The sequence below is a fragment of the Cyprinus carpio genome, chromosome A21 (genome assembly GCF_018340385.1).
Source record: "Cyprinus carpio isolate SPL01 chromosome A21, ASM1834038v1, whole genome shotgun sequence".
NCBI lineage: Eukaryota > Metazoa > Chordata > Actinopteri > Cypriniformes > Cyprinidae > Cyprinus > Cyprinus carpio.
Genome location: NC_056592.1, coordinates 11,119,249 through 11,141,568, shown reverse-complemented (window position 1 = coordinate 11,141,568; position 22,320 = coordinate 11,119,249). Strand labels below are relative to the sequence as shown.

General features: G+C 34.3%; 2 protein-coding genes across 2 annotated transcripts; one reads left to right on the top strand and one right to left on the bottom strand.

Annotated features, from left to right (window-relative positions):
- Window positions 1-731: 731 nt before the first annotated feature.
- Window positions 732-7,352, top strand: chrdl2 (chordin-like 2). Its single transcript, XM_042710833.1, has 11 exons — window positions 732-912; window positions 1,633-1,724; window positions 1,975-2,068; window positions 2,174-2,319; window positions 2,958-3,051; window positions 3,204-3,268; window positions 3,990-4,140; window positions 4,231-4,419; window positions 4,501-4,677; window positions 5,348-5,440; window positions 6,463-7,352. The coding sequence occupies exons 1-11, from the start codon at window positions 795-797 to the stop codon at window positions 6,594-6,596; spliced, it is 1,353 nt and encodes a 450-aa protein (XP_042566767.1). The 5' UTR covers window positions 732-794; the 3' UTR covers window positions 6,597-7,352.
- A 6,520-nt stretch (window positions 7,353-13,872) lies between these two features.
- On the bottom strand, window positions 13,873-19,471 carry pold3 (polymerase (DNA-directed), delta 3, accessory subunit). The gene is made up of 10 exons (XM_042711445.1): window positions 19,369-19,471; window positions 19,240-19,279; window positions 17,218-17,350; window positions 16,872-17,127; window positions 16,719-16,791; window positions 16,498-16,628; window positions 16,174-16,303; window positions 15,822-15,874; window positions 15,493-15,571; window positions 13,873-14,078 (listed from the first exon to the last, which is right to left on the bottom strand). The coding sequence occupies exons 1-10, from the start codon at window positions 19,468-19,470 to the stop codon at window positions 13,873-13,875; spliced, it is 1,203 nt and encodes a 400-aa protein (XP_042567379.1). The 5' UTR covers window position 19,471.
- Between the last annotated feature and the right edge of the window lie 2,849 nt (window positions 19,472-22,320).

The following is a 22,320-nucleotide window of genomic DNA, read 5'->3' as shown; positions in this document are numbered from 1 at the left end:
CTGAAATGAATGGTATATTCCCTGAGGGATTGCCCCAAAGACCTTTTCACATCAAAATTTGGTCACTCACTATTCATTCATCCATCCATCCATCCATCAATACATCCTCACTTTTTAATTTTTTTTCCAACTATTCATTCTATCTTTCATCATTTTTTTTTGATTCATTTTTTTTTTGTTTTTTTTTTTTTTGATTTATTTTTTATATGACATCAGTTAGGCTGTTGGCTCTATATATATTAAATACTTCAAAAACAATTCGAACTAAACCAGTAATTAACATGTTAATACATTTAGAACATGTCTAACTACAACGAGTAAACTGCTCCAGAAAATAATTACATAATTTTTACATAATTTTATTACATAAAAGCTTTTTTTATTACATAAAATAGCTCTTATTAAATATATATCAGCATAATATCAAATTTCATGTGCTTAAATCCGTATATTGATACCGTGCAGCAGCAACTCAATTAGTATTTTTTAAACTATACTGTCAATATTACACACATTTTTTTTAAATTACTTTTTATATAAAACATTTTTCTAAATAAAAATATATCAGAATAATATCAGATTTGATGAGCTAGAAGCAGGTCACTTTTTCCATAACTGATTTTTATTTATTTATTTATTTTGGTAACGTTTCTAAAATAATGTTTGTACAACACAACGAGCAAGTTGGTTATCCTGTAGGAGGCGCTTTAGATAAAAACCTGGAAGCGCTACAGAAACTCCCACAGACCGTCGTAGTTATAAAGTGCGGAGAAGTTTGAGAAGACAAATCCTGCATGTCCACAGTTTCCTGGAATATGAAGAAAAGAATGACCTACTTGAAACATCTTTTCATTTTGGTCACAATGCGATGCTTCGTTCAGTGTGAAACAGAGGCAATACGACCAGGAAAAAGTAAGTGACTCCATCTAAGATTATGTTTGATTGTATTTGTTTGTAAATGTTCGATGAATCTTTGTTGCATCATTTTGGAATGGATTGGAAATTGCTGTGTGATGAGGTTATATAATACACGTTAATTTATAACGAAGCTTTAAGTGTTTCAAAGTCATTAAAATGATTGTCATTGCGTGAAAAGGTGTCTATTATGTCCTTCATTAGTGTAAACAACGATATTATTATTATAGTCCTTTTTCTCCATGAGGATGCCTTTTTTTTGGGCTCTTTTTTTTGTTTTGCTAGTCAACTTTTATTTTGTTTTTGTAACTATATTTGTAGGATTCAGTGAACATAGCATTTTTATTAAAAAGTAAAAAAAAAAAAAAGAGTCTCCAAGTTAAATGTTATAATCATAACTATCCCCCTTAAAATGATGCACAATTTAATATATAACATATATAAACTGTCATAATGGCATCATCATCCTCTGAGGATTTTTTTATCACTATCTTGTATTTTGTCAGCTTCGTTAGTAAGAGACCCTGTTTTTTGTAGTAGACAACAGTATAATGTTATGGTGCTATCTTTTAGTGTCTTTTTTTTGTAGTATGGATTAGTATAATGTTATGGTGTTTTTTTTTTGTGTCATAAATAGATGTATGGCTTAATGTTTTATATTTAGAATCTGATGCTATTCTTGAAAATCAGATGATTATATATTTATGTTGCATGCAGTGTCAGGTGTTTTCTGCACTTTTAAAGAGAAGACGTACAGGCCAGGAGATAGCTTTGGATTCATGTTCTGCATGCGCTGTACTTGCGCAGAAGTATGTATCCAACTTCCAAATCTAAATAATGACTTGGATTTGGATTCATGTTCTGCATGCGCTGTACTTGCGCAGATATATATATTTTTTTTTTACCTAATATATATACAGGTGATCATTCATGAATTCCCATAACATTTAATGTTGCAATTTTCCTATACATTCATGTAGGTTCATGCACATGTCAGATCCACATACTATGTATAATATGTCAATATTACTGTCTACTTTCATGTGCATGTATGTATAGTTTGGTCATGTGAAATGCAACAGCATCAAATGCCCTGTTCTGCGATGTGAAAATCCAGTGACTAACTCGCAGCAGTGTTGCCCTCGTTGTGCAGGTAAAACATCAAACTTTTCCAGGTCCCAGTGTTTATGTAAATTGATATGAATGATTCTAAAATGTTCTTATTTGAAATGTCCAATGGCTATTCTCATAATCACAGATGAGCACAGAACTCCTGCTGGTCTGCGGGCACCCATTAAAACCTGTAGGTATAATGGAAGCACTTATCAAACAGGGGAAACATTTGCCAACCATGAGCTCTTCCCATCCCGTCAGTCGAACCAGTGTGTCATGTGTACTTGCTCTGTAAGTATTTATGTCTTTTTTTTTGTAATCATTATTGTTGCTGTCACCATACTACATCACTGAACATAGGGGTCTAACCTCAAACAGTAAAATCTTTTTATTTTCTTGTTTTGTAAGACAGCATCCCAGAGCAGGCGTAAATAAAGTTTTCCTGTAGCTCAAACAGTAGAGAGGAGCGCTAGCAAAACCAAACTTTTGGGTTTCATGTATACCTTAAATACAGTGTAGGTCATTTTGGATAAAAGGCTATGCTTTGAAAATGAAATATAATGCTCAATAAAACATAATGCACTTACCATATTACCTGTTTCCTGAAAATAGTGAATATAGTTATAGAGTTTCATAGAAACTCTATTTGATTTTTAAAATAAAATCAAATAATAATGTCTTCTTAAAGAAATGTTTGGTTTTAGGATCTATAAAACCATGCATAATTTAAAAAAAGTTACGTCTCCTTCCACAATTTCATATGTTATTAAGACATTTACTGGCCTGATTTTATATTAATTTTAAAAAAGTAATTTATCCGTGCTTTCCCCCATGTTGTCAGGCACTGATGCTGAGGTGCTTATTTTAATAATTTAGTCAATTTCTGATTCTTAATATTTTTTTTTTAATCTTATTATTTTCTGTTAAAGAATGGGAATATATTCTGTGCATTGAAAACTTGTCAGCCCATTACATGCTCCTCACCAGTGTCAATCCCTGATACTTGCTGCTTAGTATGCAAAGGTGAGAATATATGTGCAATTAAGAGTATTTTAGGTGTAAATGCTACTGAGATATATATTAATTTTCAAATTGGATGTTACAAGCTGTATTCATGTTTTCATTTCACCCCTGATTGTGATTATTAAATAACATTGTCTCCTTTGAATAAACAGAAAGTGCAATTGATATCAGTTCTGCATCATTTGAGGACGGAGGACAACAACTGAACAGAGGAGTTGTATGTATTTAAATTTTCAGGGGACTCACTGTACTCTTTAACACTGTATCAGATATCTCTAAATTATTAAATGATCAAAACTTGACTTGTTTTTCACAGTCTACTACATGCCTTCTGTGATCTAATTGATAGTTTTTTTTTTTTTTTGTGTTATTTTATATTATTGTTAATTTGTATTTTTTTTTTTAGTTTATTTGAACAATCTCTTAATCATTTTTGTATTTCATTGCATTATATGTTTTGCACCCTTATATGTTTTGCAAATTAACACAATAGAGTTTTGTTCACAATAATTAAAGAGTTTTGTTCATTAAACTAAGCATAACAATAAATCATCTTAAAAATACATATTATTGGAAAATATAGTGACAACTGATATTTATAAGCAGTTTTTAAATAGTCTGCTACTGTATTAGAATTTCATCTAACTTTTTGGCCATGTAAAAATCATCAAATTGCATATTTTTTTGCATAATTGGGCCTCTAAATAAAATAGAGGTGTTTTTTCCTCCTTGAGTATGAGCCTTCATATTCTGCTGTATCATACTATATAAGCCATTAAAGCCTGATGTATATACTGTATGATGCTCAACTAGATTTTGTTTTGTTTTAATTATTTAGTATGTCAGGTTTTACAGGGTTGTTTTATTGTTTCTTTCATGCTACCCTATATATTAGTCCAGAGTTACAACATTTGTTTTTATGTGTCCTGAAACACAAGAGGCATTCTGTGGATCAGTGTGCTGCATCACTTAGGGCAACGCCATCTACACTGCAGGGGTCTCCCAGAGGCCTCAACCTACAGACACTGCATCTCAAAGGAGCTTCTGAAACTACTGTTAAAATTCTTCTACAGCGCAAACATCAGAGAGGTAAACTGTAATGCAACACTCTTTCCAAATGTCAAGAATTGCTTCATGTCATGTCCTTTCAAAGTAATGTAGGGTTTCTGACTTTGTCAGCTTGTGTGTACAGTGGCAAGACATATTCTCATGGCGACGTGTGGCACCCGGTGCTGGGGAAGGTCTTGGAGTGTATCCTGTGCACCTGCAGGGATGGCTTTCAAGAATGCAGGCGCATCACGTGTCCCGACCAGTATCCATGCCAACATCCCATAAAAATAGAGGGGAAATGCTGTAAGATTTGTCCAGGTAGGCATATGAGTGATATTATATTTGCAATGATTTAAACTTCATGGTTTATCAGTGTGTTTCTTTCAACTTGGTTTCCAGAGCTCAAAGCAGAGAGCAACAGGACGGAGTGTTACCTTGCTCAGGACAATAACAGTCTCTTGGTGTATAAATTTGAACCTCCGTTTGCTGCTCAGTCAGAAGATAAAGTACGGATGATTGCCATTGAGAGACAAGGAGCCACGGAAGTAGAGGTGCAAGTCTGGAAAACGGTTGAAGGTGATTCAAACAAGTTATAATATTAAACATCAACAGGTTATGTTACTTTTGTGCAGTCATTCCAGAATATTTCAGACTTACAGTATTAAACACATCATTTCTATCAGTCCCGGAACAACCTATCATTTAGGGTGAAAACACGAGAAAAGATTCTTTCACTTTACCAGATTTCATCCAAATTCTTAGTCACTGACCTAGATTTTATAAATCAATTTTATAAATCTTTGCCAGTTCTCAGCTGCAAGATAAGGTTGTGTGTTATAGCACTGGAATGTTTTTTTTTAATGTTAAGGTAATAATACGGTTCTTTTGTTAACATTTGTTAACTAAATGAATCAACATACAACAATGAAAAATACTTCTGAAGCATTTATGAATATTAGTTAATGTTAATTTCAACATTTCTTAATAGTTGTTTGAAGTCAGAAGTTGCATCTGTTAATATTATTGAACACAACTGAGCTAACATAAACTAACAATGAACAGTTTTATTTTTATTACCTAATAAGAATAAAGATTATTAAATACTTTAACAAATGTAATAGTAATTGTTAATGCTAGTTAATGCCTCAGATGCGACCTTATTGTAAAGGGTTACCTTTGTTTCTTTATTTTTATTTTTATTTTTATTTATTTTTTTTGCCTCAAAACTGTCTTCTAACCTTTGCAGGTGTTTTGCATCTGATGGAGACAGGTGACGTTCAGAAGAAAGACCTCATAGACCATCCGGAAAATTACATTTTGCTGACTACGTTAGATGAGGGTATGTTTAATTCTTTTCATTTCACTGAATTAGTTTTGCATTAGTGTATAGTTATTGCTTTATGAGACACAGAAGGTCATACAATGCACAGTACCACATATTAAAACATTCAGCTGTGTATTTTGTTAAAAATGAGTTTGATTTGAAAAAATGTTTTTTGTTTTTTTTTGGTGAGTAAAAGTTCAACATATTCCTCTCCTTATATGTCAACCTACAGTATGATTTAAACAGCCCTGAAAACACTGAGATTCTGGGTATGAAACTAAATATTTGAGCTTAGAGTATTTACAGCTGCTAGGTAATTTGAGAAGGTGGAGGAGACTAAAGGAAATTGAACATGTCTAACATGAAAATTAAAGAAAGGTTTTTGATTTCCTTTTTACAAATTTTCTGTCTAACTATTTCAGCAAGTCACTCTTAATGTATTTTGTGAGCATTGTCTGTTTACAAATTTTATGTATTTTTGAGTGTTTGACTCTTAATGCTTTTTAGATTTTTTTGTTTTTTTGATGTGTTTTTAAGTATTCGCAGAAATCACTTTTTAATATATAAAGATGCAATGCTATGGAAGTCCATTTACAATCCAGGATAAAGAAAAATAAAAAAAATAATTACAACTGTTTTATATCTCCCAATCAGACTTTTTTTGTGATGATTATGAGACTTCTGACATATTTTTCCTCAAATTTCTTAGTTTATATCTTGCATTTCAGTTGTTTTTCTTTCTTTTTTCTCACAATTGCGAGTTTATATCTCACAGTTCTGACTTTATATATCGCAATCTTCTCAGAATTCTGTCTTTCTCAGAATTGTTAGATAAAAAAGAATTTTTTAAAAGTTTTGATCCCAAAGTGCTAACAAGGTTCCATACAATTCAGATGGCAACATTAAAACCCATACAATTCATTAAAAACCCGAATGCATTTATGCTTCGCTATGAAACAGGCCTTTGCTGTAAAACTTCTGCATGCAACTTAATTTTTCCCAGTTTGGATTGTCCTTTCCTTTTTATGTTTGCACAGACACTTGGAGAAAGTTCAAAGAAGAAGAGGACAAGCAGAAAGACTTGAGTAAGATTAGGAGCTGTGAAGACGGGATCAAGGAAGTGGTGAAGTACTTAAACCCTGAACAGCTGGACAGTCTTTGCACTTCTTAGTCTCCTCCCCGCTCTAACACTGTGCCATCCCAGTCTGACACTCATTTTATTACCAGAAGAACACACACACCCACACTCACACAATGTGCATGTAGTACAAAACCAGATGCTGGCAGCAGGTAGTCTAAAGATCTCGTTTATTACTATGAGTCAGTTTAGCGCAAGTCTTTATGAGATTGACATCCCAGAATTCTTTCTGAAATCGTTTTTTTTTTCCTTGAGGTCATTAAATTTTCTTGCATTGTTGAAAAATGCATTTTTGATAAGATAAGTGAATAAATATATGCTATTTGGCCAGAATTATGAGGAAGAAAGATTTTAAAGCAATCATCATCATCATTAAAGGAAATGATGTATGTAATTTTAGCAAGCTTCCACTGTATGTACATAAGAGGGGAAACAAAGGATGATGTAGACAGCTTATTGGCCGGAATGCTTTTATAAAGTTGACGTAGGCCACATATTTTTCTACTGTTCTCAGATATATGCTACTCATACTGTATATGTAATATGGATAAACTAAAAATACACTATTTATTGTAAAATAGTCACACAAAAAAAGTCAAAGTAGCCAATATCATCTTTACTTCAATAGAATATTTTTTCTGCCTATCTTTTATGCAGAAAATGTTTTGCATTGTAATGTATGTTGCATGTATATTGATCTGGTTATGCATAACTCATATGCACTTAAAATTATGAAAAATATATTGGGCTGATGTCCTGGCTAACCGATATAAAATCCTATTGAAATATTTTCTTTAAGTTTTTTTTTGTTGAAAGATTTTATTGAAAGATTTCTTTTATAGACTATTATGGTATGGAAGCCTGTTTCTGCCAAAAATAAAAAAGGTGATTGCAACTTTTTTTTTAATCTCAGAATTTAGACTTTTTCTCTGAATTCTGAGCTTACATCTCGCAATTCAGTTTTTTCTGCAATGTAAGTACAACATCTAAAAATTAATTGTGATCTTTTATCTCACAATTCTGACTTTTCTTCTCAGAATTAGAAAAAAAAAATCACAATTGCAAGTTATTAACTCATAATTTCGAGTTAACATCTTGCAATTCTGATTTTATTTATCGCAAATCTTAAAGAAAACAATTCAGAATTTTGAGATATAAAGTCACAATTACCTTTTTTATTGTGGGTGGAAACGGGCTTCCATATTATGGCCTAATGCAGCGAGTAAAAAAGAATCATAGGTTCTTTGCTGTAAATGTAGATAATGTTGAGTTTTGCAGGCTTTTAGGTATCAAACATCTATGTACTAAAGCAGGTCATTAGTTCACATGATCATTGATACTGATGAGAAACTTTTTATAATGTTGTAAATGAGAAGCAGACATGATGGGATGTTTACTTTGAGCTGGAACGAACAATCCTTTTATGGCATAAGTTAGTCATCATGATGTGCTCCTGACATCGATTGTTCTTCAGTCGTGTTAATCACAATGAACCGAGACGGGCCACCGAACCCAGATTGGGGCAGTTCAGGGAGTTGTGACTAATATCCTCTCTCTCCAGATCCCAAAAGCCCACTTTCTGCTTCTATCTCAATGAGTCATTGTGCTGGCCGCACACAAAGTGCCAGACGGTGCTGTTCATCTCTCACTGAAGGCCTGACAAAATATTTTGAAACAGAAGCCCCTCAGTTGCAGACCTTAATAGTTACACAATGAAGCTGTGAATTATTTCCGCTGGCTGTTGGAACTAACAGTTTCTGGCAATTTGTTCTCTTTGAACATCTTTGGAGGGAGACAAAGGAGATTTTACTGAGTGCTCCTATTTCATTTTCTCCCTTTTGTGTATGTTAGTTTAAGGGGATGGTTGGACATCCAGTTTGATCCGTATGCAGGCCGTCGTTTCACAAAAAGAGTCCTTTGTAATGATGAGAACCTTTTGATTTGATATGCCTGTGTTGATTTGATGGAGTCTGAAATGATTTCAGCTCCGTGGAGTTTTAAATGTAGTTCTTTTGTGAATTTTGTTTTAACATAGCTCTTTGAACATAGCAATAAATAGCTTTCAGCTATGCATGCTTAGTCTTGGCTCTGGCAATCTGAACAGCTGGGGGCAGTCACTGGGTATAAATCGGGTGAATGGGTCAGTTCTCTGTGTGAGTTTTCCTGCTCAGCTTTTCTTCCCATTGTTGCATGTAAAAGTGTAAATGGACTTACGTTTTATACCACTGTGATGTTCAGCAGCTATTTGCATGTAAGATTGTGAGTTTTATTTTGTTTTTTTTGCATTTATTACTCTTGTCTGAGAAATTCTATGTCCTAGCACATCCTAGATAAGGGCAGGTAATAAAACCAGACAAATATGCACTAGTAGACAAAGTATGCTTGAGTAAAAATACAGATATCCTAATAAAATATTACTCAGTAGTCTACTAGTATAATATAATATAATATAATATAATATAATATAATATAATATAATATAATATAATACTAGTTTTATATTATTTACAAATTGCTACAGCAGCAGGGAAGATGCATGGGGATTATTTTGTGTTATTTTAATGTTATTTATAGTTTTTACCTGTTCTTGCACATTTTGAGTCAGTCATGAACAGGTGAATTGTTACTGGATGCTCGCTCTGACTGGATAATGGAATCTTTTGACTTGAGAACAGCTACGATCGGATCTGCCCAAATGAATCATTCAATGCTATTTTTTAACCCGATTCAACAGGTTAATTAAAAAGAATCAGTTTGTTTGTGAGTTGGACATTGCTATTGCGTCTCAGTGGTAATTACCACAGTTCAAAATAACAGGGAATATTTTATCAAATGTAGTGGAGTAAAAGAGATGAGATTATGCTTTGAAATGCAGTGAAATTATTTTTTTAAATAAATAAATAAATAAATAAATGAACAGGTGCATTAAAATTGTACTTAAGTTCAGTAACAAAGTAAAAATACTACCTTTACTGTCCACCACTCGAATATGTAATGTTTCTGCCTCTGAACTGCTGCTCTGCACGGTGCCTGGAGATTCAGTCTCTTAGCAACTGAAACAAGATTCAAAGGGAGCTAAACTGGGTTAAGCTAATTAACTCTGATGGATTGGTTAGCTTTCGTAGCTGATTAAGGTGTTCATGTAACCTGTGAATTAATGTGCCATCCAAATACTTCAGAAATCTGCACTCTTTTTGGACCCCCCACTCCCCTTCTTACTTGAGTTGGCCCTGATCATTTCAGCCAAAGATCTGAATCGTGCCAAGCGAGCACTGAGCAGTCTGTCATGAACAATCCAGTCATGAATCGACCTTTCCAGATCCCTACTGGGAATGATAAGGACACCAGTACATTGTGCATTACTTAAAAATTAATGTCATCATAATCATTTACTCACCCTTGTGTTGCTCCAAACCTGAATGTTTTCTTTTTTTCATAGAATAAGAAGGGAAATATTTTGAAGAATGACCATGTTGCTCTCTTGAGAGTTTTATGCCTTGAAAATCTTTCCTGCTTATGGTCATCATTCACTTTCATTGTATGGAAAAAAGCAGCTTAGATCCTGCTGTAAATAACCCCTTTTGTCTTTCACAGAAGAAAGGAAGTCATGTGCGTTTCAAAAAACATGGTGACAGAATTTTCTTTTTTGGGTGAACTATCCCTTTACTGAAACTCTATATACAGTGTAAATGGTGAAAGTATTATTAATATAACTGAAATTTACTCCTAAACAACACTAATTTAAGTAGGAACAGACTGCATAGCCTTTGCCATGGAAAACAATAATTAAGCCACATCAACCCATGATGGATGGATGTCATATGGCCGGTTAACTAATATAACAGGATGATGGATGATGATGTGAAGTGTTTTAGAGATAATCAGGGCTTGTATTTATGCCAGGTTTTGCACATGTGTAGTGTTTCAGTGCATTCAGTGACATTTGTAAAGAGATCACATGCTCTATTTGGTAATTAGAATCAGAAAAATACAAATTTTTGCTTGATTTCAACAAGACAAATCCAGATGTGAGGCACCCCACACCCTAAAAATAACCCCAAAGACATCAAATCCCAGAAAGGTGATGCATGCTCTGCCTTTTCCAATCACGTTCTGCATATTTTCCTGTTTTGACAAAGAACAGTGGTCCTACAGCCAAATGCAGTTATACCATGAGCGTGTGTAAAAATCTGCTTTCAATTAATACACAATGATTTATTCTTTAAGAGCTCTGCATGAGAACAGTGAGGGGGATTAGAAAAATAAATCACTGCTCAAAGTTTGAGGTTATTGCTGTTTGATGTATTTTGTTGGTGTTGATTTAAAAAGCGAGACTCTCTCATGCCCGCAAGCTCTGCCCGCACTTAAAAAGTCATCTTCAGAGATGCAGGTTCTCTGTATTAATTGTTTTAGACTTAATGAACTTTTATGAGGGTCTGTAAAAATTTCAAAAGGAACTTAAAAAATCTTGAGTTCAAGTACTTGCTTAATGGGTTATTTCAACCACAAACAGGGTTGATGTGTTATGTGTTAATTAAAATGTGAATATTCAGTAATGAGCGGATAGTGTTTGTCACATGTGTGAGATACGAATGACAGGATAGGAAAAACTTGTAGGCTGAACCTACAAAAGCCCTTCTGATTTTGTCAGGTGTGTATTTTTACATGAGCAGAAAAGACAGTGGAGCAAAATATGAAGCACTAAAACAATATTTAATGGCTTTACGGAGTGCCCGAGGCCAGTTTGAATTTAATAATGTGGTTTCACTTGATATATTTTGAAAATGCCTGTTGATTTATTCCACCTGGGCTGAAAAATGCATTCCACTTCTGAGGTGCTATTCAAGAGCAATCTAATTGAAATCGTACGGTGGCCAAAAGCATTAAATCACATGGATAGACTGAACAAGATAGGGAGAAGTGAAGAGCTGAAGCGTTACAAAAATGGATGTGGTGAATAATGATTCTTTTTTGTTGTTTTTTTCTTTAATGGAAAATAAACATTCTTATGGAAGCTCATTTCCTCTGTTGAATAATAAAAAAAAAAATCTCACAATTTGGATTGTTTCTCAGAATTGCAAAATATTAACGTAATTGTGACATATACACTCAGAATTCTGAGAAAAAAAGTCAGAATTGTGAGATATAAACTCAGAATTGTTTTTTTTTTTTTTTTTTTGCAATTGTGATTTTATATTTTAAAATTCTGACTTCTAAGAGTTGAGTTTATATCTCACAATTCTGACTTTATATTTCACAATTCTGAGAAAAGGAGTTAGAATTGTGAGAAAGAGTCCCAGTTACCCTTTCAAGGGGCATTTTGTGGGTGTGTGTGGTGGAAATGGGCTTCCATACATTTTTCTTCACATCATTTTATAATATCTCACCAGATGATGGCGCTCTTAAGGGGACAGGTCACCAAAATGTCTGTCCTCATTTGCTCACCCTCAGGACTTTGCGAACTTTTGTGTAATATAACAGATAATTTGACAAATCAAACATAGCCAATGGGATCCAGTGTTGTTTTGGACCCCATTGATATACACGGAATAGACAAAAACAGTTCTTTATGTTGATTTTATAAGATATTTTGAAAAAAAAAAATGATTGGGGTATGTTTTACAAGAAAAAAAAAATCAGTTGTTCTACTTAAAAATGTAACATTTAAGTAAATGTGTAATTTCTGAATGAAACGTATTAAGTGTATTTGAAGAAAGTCATAAGAGTTTAAAAATGACATGAGATTGAGTAAATCTTGGCATAAATATCTAATAATTTAGACTGTATATTTACTAGCAATCAGGGTGCAAAATGCACCTTTTTAAATTTAATGCATTTTATTATTTTTTTTTACAATGTTCCATTATTGTTGTGTTGTTTTATGGAAACATATGGGTTGAATAGAGGTAGATGGTTATTTGTGTTTTTGAAGACTGAAGGTAAACCTGAAAACAGTTATCCACACTCTCCCTAATCGTCGGCGAGCCAAAACCATTTCCGCATTTTTCCAATGACAGTTATGCAATCGAGCAAAGGATTTTCTCAGACAATGAGGCACCTAAAATTTTAAACGGCTGTTTGATAAGGTATCCAGGACAGGTGCCTCACCCAGTCTACATCTGACTGCCCGGCGAGAGGCCTGCAAGGGTGAGCTAAGGGAACGAGTGAACACCTAACTGCACAAAACCAAATTGTTTTCCTTCACAGAATGCAGCTGGATAAGGTAATTAGTGTCAAATGATCACAAAGAAGAAGAAGAAGAAAAAAAAAGAGTATTTAATATACAAAACAACCAGAAATTCTCACTTTGCTGGACCTCAGGTTTGAAAAAGCACAATTACAAATGTTTTACAACAATATAAAGAACACTGTGTTCTCGAATTCACTCGCACATACTAACTCAGGCCTATGTTTAGAAGCCTTTCCTCGGGGAAAAAAAGTGAGATTATGGGGAATGATGTCTTGGCATAAAACACTCAATTTCACATCTGTGGCACTGGATCAGAAGAGCTTGCACTGATTTTGATGTGCATTTCAAGAGGCATGCCTTTTCCACACAGTAAGTTTAGTTTTGATAAATGGAAATGTCCAAGATCAACACAACTATGGAGCCAGAAATTTTCTTTCACAAGAATATTAAACAAGTACAAGATAAGAAAATTTCTTAAACGAGAATATTAAAATATTAATATTACATTATTTTTTTAAATTTTTGATTTATTATCCAGCTACATACTAAAAATAGACAATGACAAAATAGGACTCGACAATCTTTACAGTACGGGAATTACTGTTGGTTGGCCAAGTGCAGTTTGCCTTATAATAAGGAAATCTGCTAGATCAGCAGGATCATACATTTACATACTAAAACAGACAATCCTATCAGGCCCAGAACTGAAATCCAGCATGTAAAGTTGAATTGATAGTCAGCAAAAATGTGTTGTTCATGTAGAAGCAGAAATCTCCTGTTTCAATGTCTCTGAAAAGTGACATTGATTATAGTTATATTGTTTTTTGGCAATAACATTTTGTGTTGTTTTTGTGATTGTAGATTCTGATGTGGTTCATGGGAATGTGATTTTTGACTATTTAAGTGTAAATTGACTTTCTTCATCCTCATATTGTGTTATTTTTTTCTGTGGATTTTTCCCCCTCCTCTTTAACAAATTTTATTAACTTTAATGAACAGAAAAACCTATGCAGTGATTCTTTTGTTATGGAACAACATGAGGATGAGTAATTAACGACAGTTTGGATTTCCAGGTGAACTTTTCCTTTAAGTCCATGAAAGAATAAAATAAAAAAAAAGTTATTTCTTCTGGAAAAATCCCATTATGGATGGCTGTTTTGTAGGTTTGTTAGCTGCAGAAGTCTTCTTCTCCCTCTTCTCTTTTTTCTCTTCCTCTCTTTTTCCAAATGACTGCTTGAGTGAGCTCGAGTCTTTGGCTTGACTGTTGGGTTCAGGTTCCTCTTCACTCTCGGAGTAAGACTCGCTCACATAACCCTTCTCGGTCACTAGGAAAACAGAAAAATTGGTTATTCAGACACTGTCAAGATGTGTGTGGTGAATATAAGTGTCTGGTTTGGGGTTCTATACATAGGCATTTGGATTTACTTTTTATAGAGATTTTGCAAAGTTGCCATTTTTTTGGGCCAATTTTTTTTTGCTTAGGGAATGTTTTTTTGGCAGTATATTATTGTTTTTTATGTTTTATATTTATTATTATGTGACTTAATATTTTTTTGTTATGTATTTTTTTAAAGTTCCTTAGGCAGCATAATTAATATAAAAAGAATTAACATTGTGATTTGATTTTGGTTACCATACATTGGCAAAAAAAAATCCTCTTCAAAGTGTTTTTGTGCTGAACAGGCAACTGCCATTAAGGAATGTGTAATATTAGACACTGTGCGAAGTACAAAAATAATACCAGTGGTGCAAAGTTATAGGAATCAAACACACATTTGGTGCTTTTGGTCTTCAAACACAAAGATTTCCTCCACATGAACATAAAGTCAAAAAAAATCAAGACTAAACAGTTTCAGCAAAAAATGCCAGCTGTCTGTATTTCTGCCGCATAACTTATGATTTACTCAGTGGTTTAAGTCTTTCTGTCAGCGCTTATAAATGATGTGCTCATAAAAGTAAAGAGAGAGCCCAGTTATGCACAGCTATTTAAACGAATCTTCCAAGTTTAATAGAACAAAGAGTAAGCATAATGTCAATTACCACAGAAAATAAACTTTTAAAACACTGTGTATTGTAATATTTATTTCCTGGCCCTGTGTACTTCTACTGTAAGTCCTTTATTGTAACTACGAAAAGAATAAAACTGAGATGATCAGAAAAAAAGATTCTGTGGTAACTGACATAAATGCCACAAATGCTGTCATTAAATCATAGCCTTCATTGAACCCAGCTGTTGAATATGAAGGATTTTAAAATCATTTTCCTTTACATTACAAATTTGATGGTTCATGTATGTGGAGCTGATCAAGACTAGTGGTTGACCGATGTATATCAACTGATATTTGGCATTTTTTCAGCATCTGACGATGTTTTTCTGTTTGGCAAGCATTTATTTTGACATCAACCAGACTTTTATTTTGAAAGCGCTAGAAATGCTTGTTTATTTTACAGATTTACATATATATTTTTATATATAAGTTATATATTTTTTAGATTTATTTATTTTTTCATTATTTTAATTTACAAAATATGTCAAATAAATATAAATGGCATTACAGTAATTGTTAATTGTTAGTAAAGTTTAATACCAAATACATCAGGCTTTGTATCAGCCATCGATATCGGTATCGCCCAAAAGAATTTTAATTTAAGTAATTTTTAATTGTTAGTAAAGACTATTAAAAAATCTGTCGACTATTAATTAAAACCATGGAAAATGTTGACTGAAATTATACTTACCAAAGGAACCTTCTTCATCAACAAATGTGTGAGACTTCAAAACACGCCTCCTTTTCCTCCTCTTCACCTCTGAGCTCTCCTGAGCGAGTCAAGAACATAATCAATGATGAATAGATGCTACTGAATGGAAAAAATAATGAGTTCTTGACGATCTATCTGCAGTAGCTACTGTATGGAAAAATACAATTGAGATATGTGTGTAAATTAATGTGACTTGTATGCTGGTTTGAGAGGCCTGGTGTTTTGGCAGGTCGAGTTCGGGGTTGTAATTACAGGTGTTGTTGTTTTTGTTTAATTATTTGTTTGTTACTGGTTTTTTGTTATGTTTATTTTTTAGGACTGGGAGTCTGTACATTAGGCACAGGTGGAGAATCTGGCACAACTGGAAGAGGGTAGAAGAGACATATATCAAGTATGAAAGTCTATGTATTTATATATATACAGACAGAAGGAAAACAGAGAGAATAAGGGAAGAAACACAATGAATGTTATCAATTAGCTTTTGTTTGTCAGAGAGCAATTCTGATATTTTATTCAGCACTCTGCCCAGAGGGTAGACCTATTTCTTTGTTTTTCTTCATTTTGGGTCTCAGAGTGCCTCATCTGGACTGATTCAAATCTGCCAAGCATGACGCGAGCCTGTTTAATTCCAGTTTTTTTTTTTTTCTATCTCTTTCCTACCCTCATCATCACTGCTGTCTGGCTGGGGCTTCTTTATCCGCCGTCTCTTCTTCTGCTGGCTCTCCATTTTCTCATCGTCACTGTCCACAACCTCAGGGCGCTTTGTTTTACTTGTAGGAAGTAAATGTAGCTTTTAGTTCACATTTATAAGGACAAATATAGCGTGTCACAAAACCACATTTAAATATATATATATATATATATATATACCACACACACACACACACACACACACACACACACACATAATATAACATTATTAATTTTATATTTTTACAATATTTCTTTGAAAAATTTTTATTCATTATTTAAGGGTTTGTTTACTTTGGATTGTTCATCTTTAATGTCAATCTTGGATTTGGGAGATGTCTGTGACTGCTTCATAATTGCAGGAGCTGTAGAGCTGGCAGCCGTCTCTTCTTTAACGCTTTTGTTTGGTTTTTCATCAGCCTTTTCTAAATTTCACAGGAAATTGTTTTGTTTGGTTACTGTATGTTATGCTTTGTTTCGATTTTTCTTCTTGGCAGAAAAGACAGAACACTCACTTTGGGCAGACTTCCCAAATAAGTTACTCATCGGGTTCGCTTTGGAGGCTGTTTTGCTTTTTGATGTTTCAACCTACAACATATGAAACCATTATAAAATTCACACACAATCTTATGTGCCATCAACATTAAACTATAAAGTTACACCCTTACCAGGGAAGAATCGTCTTTCTGTTCTGTTTTCACTTCCTTGCTGGATTCTTGGCTCTTAGAAGCATTTTTGCTTGCAAACATTCCCATGATGCCTGCTGGCTGCTTAGCACTGGGTTTGGGGGTAGCTGAAGTGTTTTCATTGAAGCCAGGTTTACTGATTTCCTTCTCCACTGGAGGGACCAAAGCCTTCTCTTGAGCTCTTTGCAGCTCCGAAGATGACAAAGGGACCGCTGCAGCACAACGTATAGCGCTGTACCTGAGGAAAGACCAGAAATATTGGATGTGGAAACAACATTAGCATATGATGCATGCACATGACATTACAGGTTATATGAGTATCACTTACTTGTTGCAGTTTTTTATGTTCTCCTTAACAGCATCATAATCTGTATTGTAAAGTGGTGAACTATCCTTCAGCTCAGCTCTCTGCACACTGTACACATGCACACTGATGGTCACGTCCATCTTTGCTTTAACAGCTGTTAAGAAAAAAAAATCCTCTACTAAATACTTAAAAATGAAAATCAGATGAAATATTATTGATACGAATATTAAATTGTATTTTAAATGAATAAATATAAAATAAATTATAATTACCCCAACAAAATGACATATATACTGTATATATATATATATACACAGGTCCTTCTCAAAAAATTAGCATATTGTGCAAAAAGTTCATTATTTTCCATAATGTAATGATAAAAATTAAACTTTCATATATTTTAGATTCATTGCACACCAACTGAAATATTTCAGGTCTTTTATTGTTTTAATACTGATGATTTTGGCATACAGCTCATGAAAAACCCAAAATTCCTTATCTCAAATAATTAGCATATCATGAAAAGGTTCTCTAAACGAGCTATTAACCTAATCATCTGAATCAACTAATTAACTCTAAACACCTGCAAAAGATTCCTGAGGCTTTTTAAAAAACTCCCAGCCTGGTTCATTACTCAAAACCGCAATCATGGGTAAGACTGCCGACCTGACTGCTGTCCAGAAGGCCATCATTGACTCCCTCAAGCGAGAGGGTAAGACACAGAAAGAAATTTCTGAACGAATAGGCTGTTCCCAGAGTGCTGTATCAAGGCACCTCAGTGGGAAGTCTGTGGGAAGGAAAAAGTGTGGCAAAAAATGCTGCACAACGAGAAGAGGTGACCGGGACCCTGAGGAAGATTGTGGAGAAGGACCGATTCCAGACCTTGGGGGACCTGCGGAAGCAGTGGACTGAGTCTGGAGTAGAAACATCCAGAGCCACCGTGCACAGGCGTGTGCTTTTGAACCAGAAACAGCGGCAGAAGCGCCTGACCTGGGCTACAGAGAAGCAGCACTGGACTGTTGCTCAGTGGTCCAAAGTACTTTTTTTCGGATGAAAGCAAATTTTGCATGTCATTCGGAAATCAAGGTGCCAGAGTCTGGAGGAAGACTGGGGAGAAGGAAATGCCAAATGCCTTAAGTCCAGTGTCAAGTACCCACAGTCAGTGATGGTCTGGGTGCCATGTCAGCTGCTGGTGTTGGTCCACTGTGTTTTATCAAGGGCAGGGTCAATGCAGCTAGCTATCAGGAGATTTTGGAGCACTTCATGCTTCCATCTGCTGAAAAGCTTAATGGAGATGAAGATTTCGTTTTTCAGCACGACCTGGCACCTGCTCACAGTGCCAAAACCACTGGTAAATGGTTTTACTGACCATGGTATTACTGTGCTCAATTGGCCTGCCAACTCTCCTGACCTGAACCCCATAGAGAATCTGTGGGATATTGTGAAGAGAAAGTTGAGAGACGCAAGACCCAACACTCTGGATGAGCTTAAGGCCGCTATCGAAGCATCCTGGGCCTCCATAACACCTCAGCAGTGCCACAGGCTGATTGCCTCCATGCCACGCCGCATTGAAGCAGTCATTTCTGCAAAGGGATTCCTGACCAAGTATTGAGTGCATAACTGAACATAATTATTTGAAGGTTGACTTTTTTTGTTGTATTAAAAACACTTTTCTTTTATTGGTCGGATGAAATATGCTAATTTTTGAGATAGGAATTTTGGGGTTTTCATGAGCTGTATGCCAAAATCATCAGTATTAAAACAATAAAAGACCTGAAAAATTTCAGTTGGTGTGCAATGAATCTAAAATATATGAAAGTTTAATTTTTATTATTACATTATGGAAAATAATGAACTTTTTCACAATATGCTAATTTTTTGAGAAGGACCTGTGTATATATATTTGAGATTTTATTTTTTATTTTTATGAATTTGAGATTAATTATGTTTTTAGATAAATTTTTTTGCCCAGTATTATTGCATTTTGTTCACAGGATTAAGTCTATTTGTTGTAATTTACAGATATAAATATGGTAATCTTACCATTAAGCTTGTCCTCACGTACTACTGACACTTTATGGCACTAAAGCAAGGGAAAACATTCAAATAAATGATTATTCGGGAAACATTAATTAAACAAAGGTTAAGCAATTATCAGATCTCAGCCCTTACCGTACTACCATTCTCAACACACTTCCCAGACACAAGGTAGGTGGCATGAAGGGGAGTCCCTGAACCTTCATTGCGTTTCTGCTGCAAGTAATGATACAACATTCTGCAAAATTGTTACATGAACATTAGTGATTCCCACAGATCATCAAATACTTGAATATGTTAACAGTGGTGTCAAATAAAAAGGACAGGACTTACTGTTTTGCTGTGTTGACGTGGACTCCAAGAGTTAAACTGAGCCATTTGTAGGTGACCTGCAAAAATCAGATTTACGTTACATGCTGAATAGTTGATAATGTAGCTAATAACTATTCTCACACTTCTGAATAATGGACTGATTACTATAAAATTACATTTTACATTTGATTACTATAAAACTCATAATGTGTAGCTTTAAATACACGTTAACAGTCAGTCGGTAACTAACGTTAAACTGACTTCTCACTAGCATTAAGTATAGTACGATTTTTTTTGTTCGCTTAGAGTCGGATTTAATTCTTTAAGATGCAAAATGGGATCGCGCATGCGGTTCATTCTTTAAAAGAACCTTGTCGTAAGTGTCTTTCTTTTGGAAATCAGACTGCGCGCGCGCGCGCACACACACACACACACACACACACACACACACACACACACACACACACACACACACACACACACACAAAACTTTTAACGGAACCGAACGTCATGAAAATTATTCGGTACAAGCATCTGTATTGGTACCCAACCTGGGACAGTCAAGTAAACATCCATTTAACGTTAGTCACATGTAAACATTTTGGTATCTCAACTGACATTTCACGTTTGCAGTTTTGGTGTATGATATGTATATATAAGATTTACTTTTGATATTATTTTGTTATTTTAAAAATTGGTTTATATTGTCTAAATACAGATAATCCATATCCGGAATGACTGGCTGCTACTCCAAGTTCACGCTTGTGATTGAAACAGTCGCCAAACGCGGGAACTGCTGCTGAACGGTGCGTACTTCCGGTCATGTGGGCTAGAGCGTCGAATAGCAGACGGTAGGCAGTCATCTCACTGGCACTGCACAACACAAGTGTTTTCGCTTTTTATTATCCTTATGCCACCTGTATTTTTATCGTAGAGTGTTAGTAGGTTTGCAACTATTTCCGTTTGTTTGCAGGTCTTTGTGCTTTTTATTCCACGAGGTCTCGTAACCCTTATGACCATGCAGCCATGAAACTTGTCATAATTCCTATAAATAACTTGTCTTGAAATATCTGTAACTTACTAACAGCTTAGTAGTTACAAATGTAAAACAATGCAAGTTTTTATTTTATCTTATTCTGTTCTAGACTAGACTAGACAATACTATACAGTGGTGCCCATAATTTTTTTTTTTTTTAGCAACAATAACTTGTTACTATTGTCATTGTTTTATTAGTCTTATAATTTATTAAGTTATAATTTAATGAATATTATTATTATTACGTAGATTAGTTATTTGAAGTTATGTACAGGTATTTTGGCAGAATCTGTATGGTTATGGTAAAGTTTTGATGTATTATTTAAAATGGCACTCGCTTTCTACTCAGTGATCAGCCTATGTTGTAAAAAAAATAGTTTCTTGTCACTTTTTTGGGTGCCTTGCACTGAAACAAAGATCTTTTTTTTTCATCAAAAGTCTGTTGGAAACAAAATATTTTTCTCATAGTTATAGTTATTTGAAATAACTTATTACCATAGCTGCTCAAATGGAAACAAAATATTTTTCTCATAGTTATAGTTATTTGAAATAACTTATTACCATAGCTGCTCAAATGAATAACCTGTTTGAGGTTCAAACTAACACGGAACTGTTTTTTTTTTTTTTATTATTATTATTTTATTATTTAAGCTCCTATTTGATATTAAAATAACTTATTTTTTTATCTCTTTTTTTTTCTCCCCCTAGGTCATATTACAAATTCATTGTCTTCGAGAACAAGTTTTAAGTTTTATTATTCCATCAGTGATATTATATATTCAGTCAAATTAACAGTTTATCATAAGACCTGAAGGTGACTATAAAATCTATGTACCCTTAACACGATGGTTTGAAATTCTTGATCATCAGATGCTATTAGATGACAACCAGTGTTGTATACAAGACCATTTAAAATATGTTAATCCTTATGGCATCTCTGTGTGTACATTATCCCAAATCAAATAAGAAGGCATGCGATGAGTTAAGGCACAAAAATGGAATTATCATAGGTAAGCCTGGATTCACATGGTGGACTTTTGAGGAACATAATTTTCAGTTCTCAACGAAAATGTGATACACAGCACCTGAAAAAAAGTAAAAATACAAGTACATTTTAATATAGTTTATAACTGATCTTTCAGATTATTGCTATGATATTAGGCATATACCAGAATTTACAAAAATCCCTTGCCACAGCCTAAGGGTCCAAAGTATAGCTCTGAAGGCAGACACACTCCTTGTCTGCAAACTCCACTGAGACTTGCACAGCTCCAGGGAAATGACACAGCCTCATTCTCTTTGCCTTAGACAGAAATTAAATGTTTTAGCACTGAAAGATCCTGTAAAATGAGCCAAAGTTTATTTGGAGCCATGTATCCATGGGGTTTTGGTGTTCTGCTGCAAGATTTCTTTGTTTTAGTTTTTCAATGGTTTTTATGCAATTTTTGATGTTGAGTATTTTTAAACACTATTATCACTCAATGCAAGAAAAGCCCAAACTTACAGTGCAATGCTAATACGACAAGGACAAGCAAGACAAGTATACTCTGAGGTTTCATGTTGGTATCTTCGGATGATGATGGCACTCCTAGGACGTTTGTGCAGTACTCTGGTCAGGCTCGGTCTTATTTTCTAAGTGACCCTGGTAGGAGGAGTAAATCTGAAGCCACTCAAATCAGATTTTAAGTTAAAAATTGAATCATGTAGCAGAATGAATGGACATACTGTGCTTAATCCTA

Excerpts from the sequence above, each read along its gene's own strand:
- chrdl2 (XM_042710833.1), top strand. The coding sequence starts at position 795 with ATGTCCACAGTTTCCTGGAATATGAAGAAAAGAATGACCTACTTGAAA. Across the intron at positions 2,069-2,173 it reads GTGTTGCCCTCGTTGTGCAG|ATGAGCACAGAACTCCTGCT; the intron begins GTAAAACATCAA and ends TCATAATCACAG. Across the intron at positions 3,269-3,989 it reads AACAACTGAACAGAGGAGTT|AGGCATTCTGTGGATCAGTG; the intron begins GTATGTATTTAA and ends CTGAAACACAAG.
- pold3 (XM_042711445.1), bottom strand. The coding sequence starts at position 19,470 with ATGTTGTATCATTACTTGCAGCAGAAACGCAATGAAGGTTCAGGGACT. Across the intron at positions 16,629-16,718 it reads ATTTGGGAAGTCTGCCCAAA|AAAAGGCTGATGAAAAACCA; the intron begins GTGAGTGTTCTG and ends TGTGAAATTTAG. Across the intron at positions 16,304-16,497 it reads TTAAAGATGAACAATCCAAA|CTACATTTACTTCCTACAAG; the intron begins GTAAACAAACCC and ends GTGAACTAAAAG.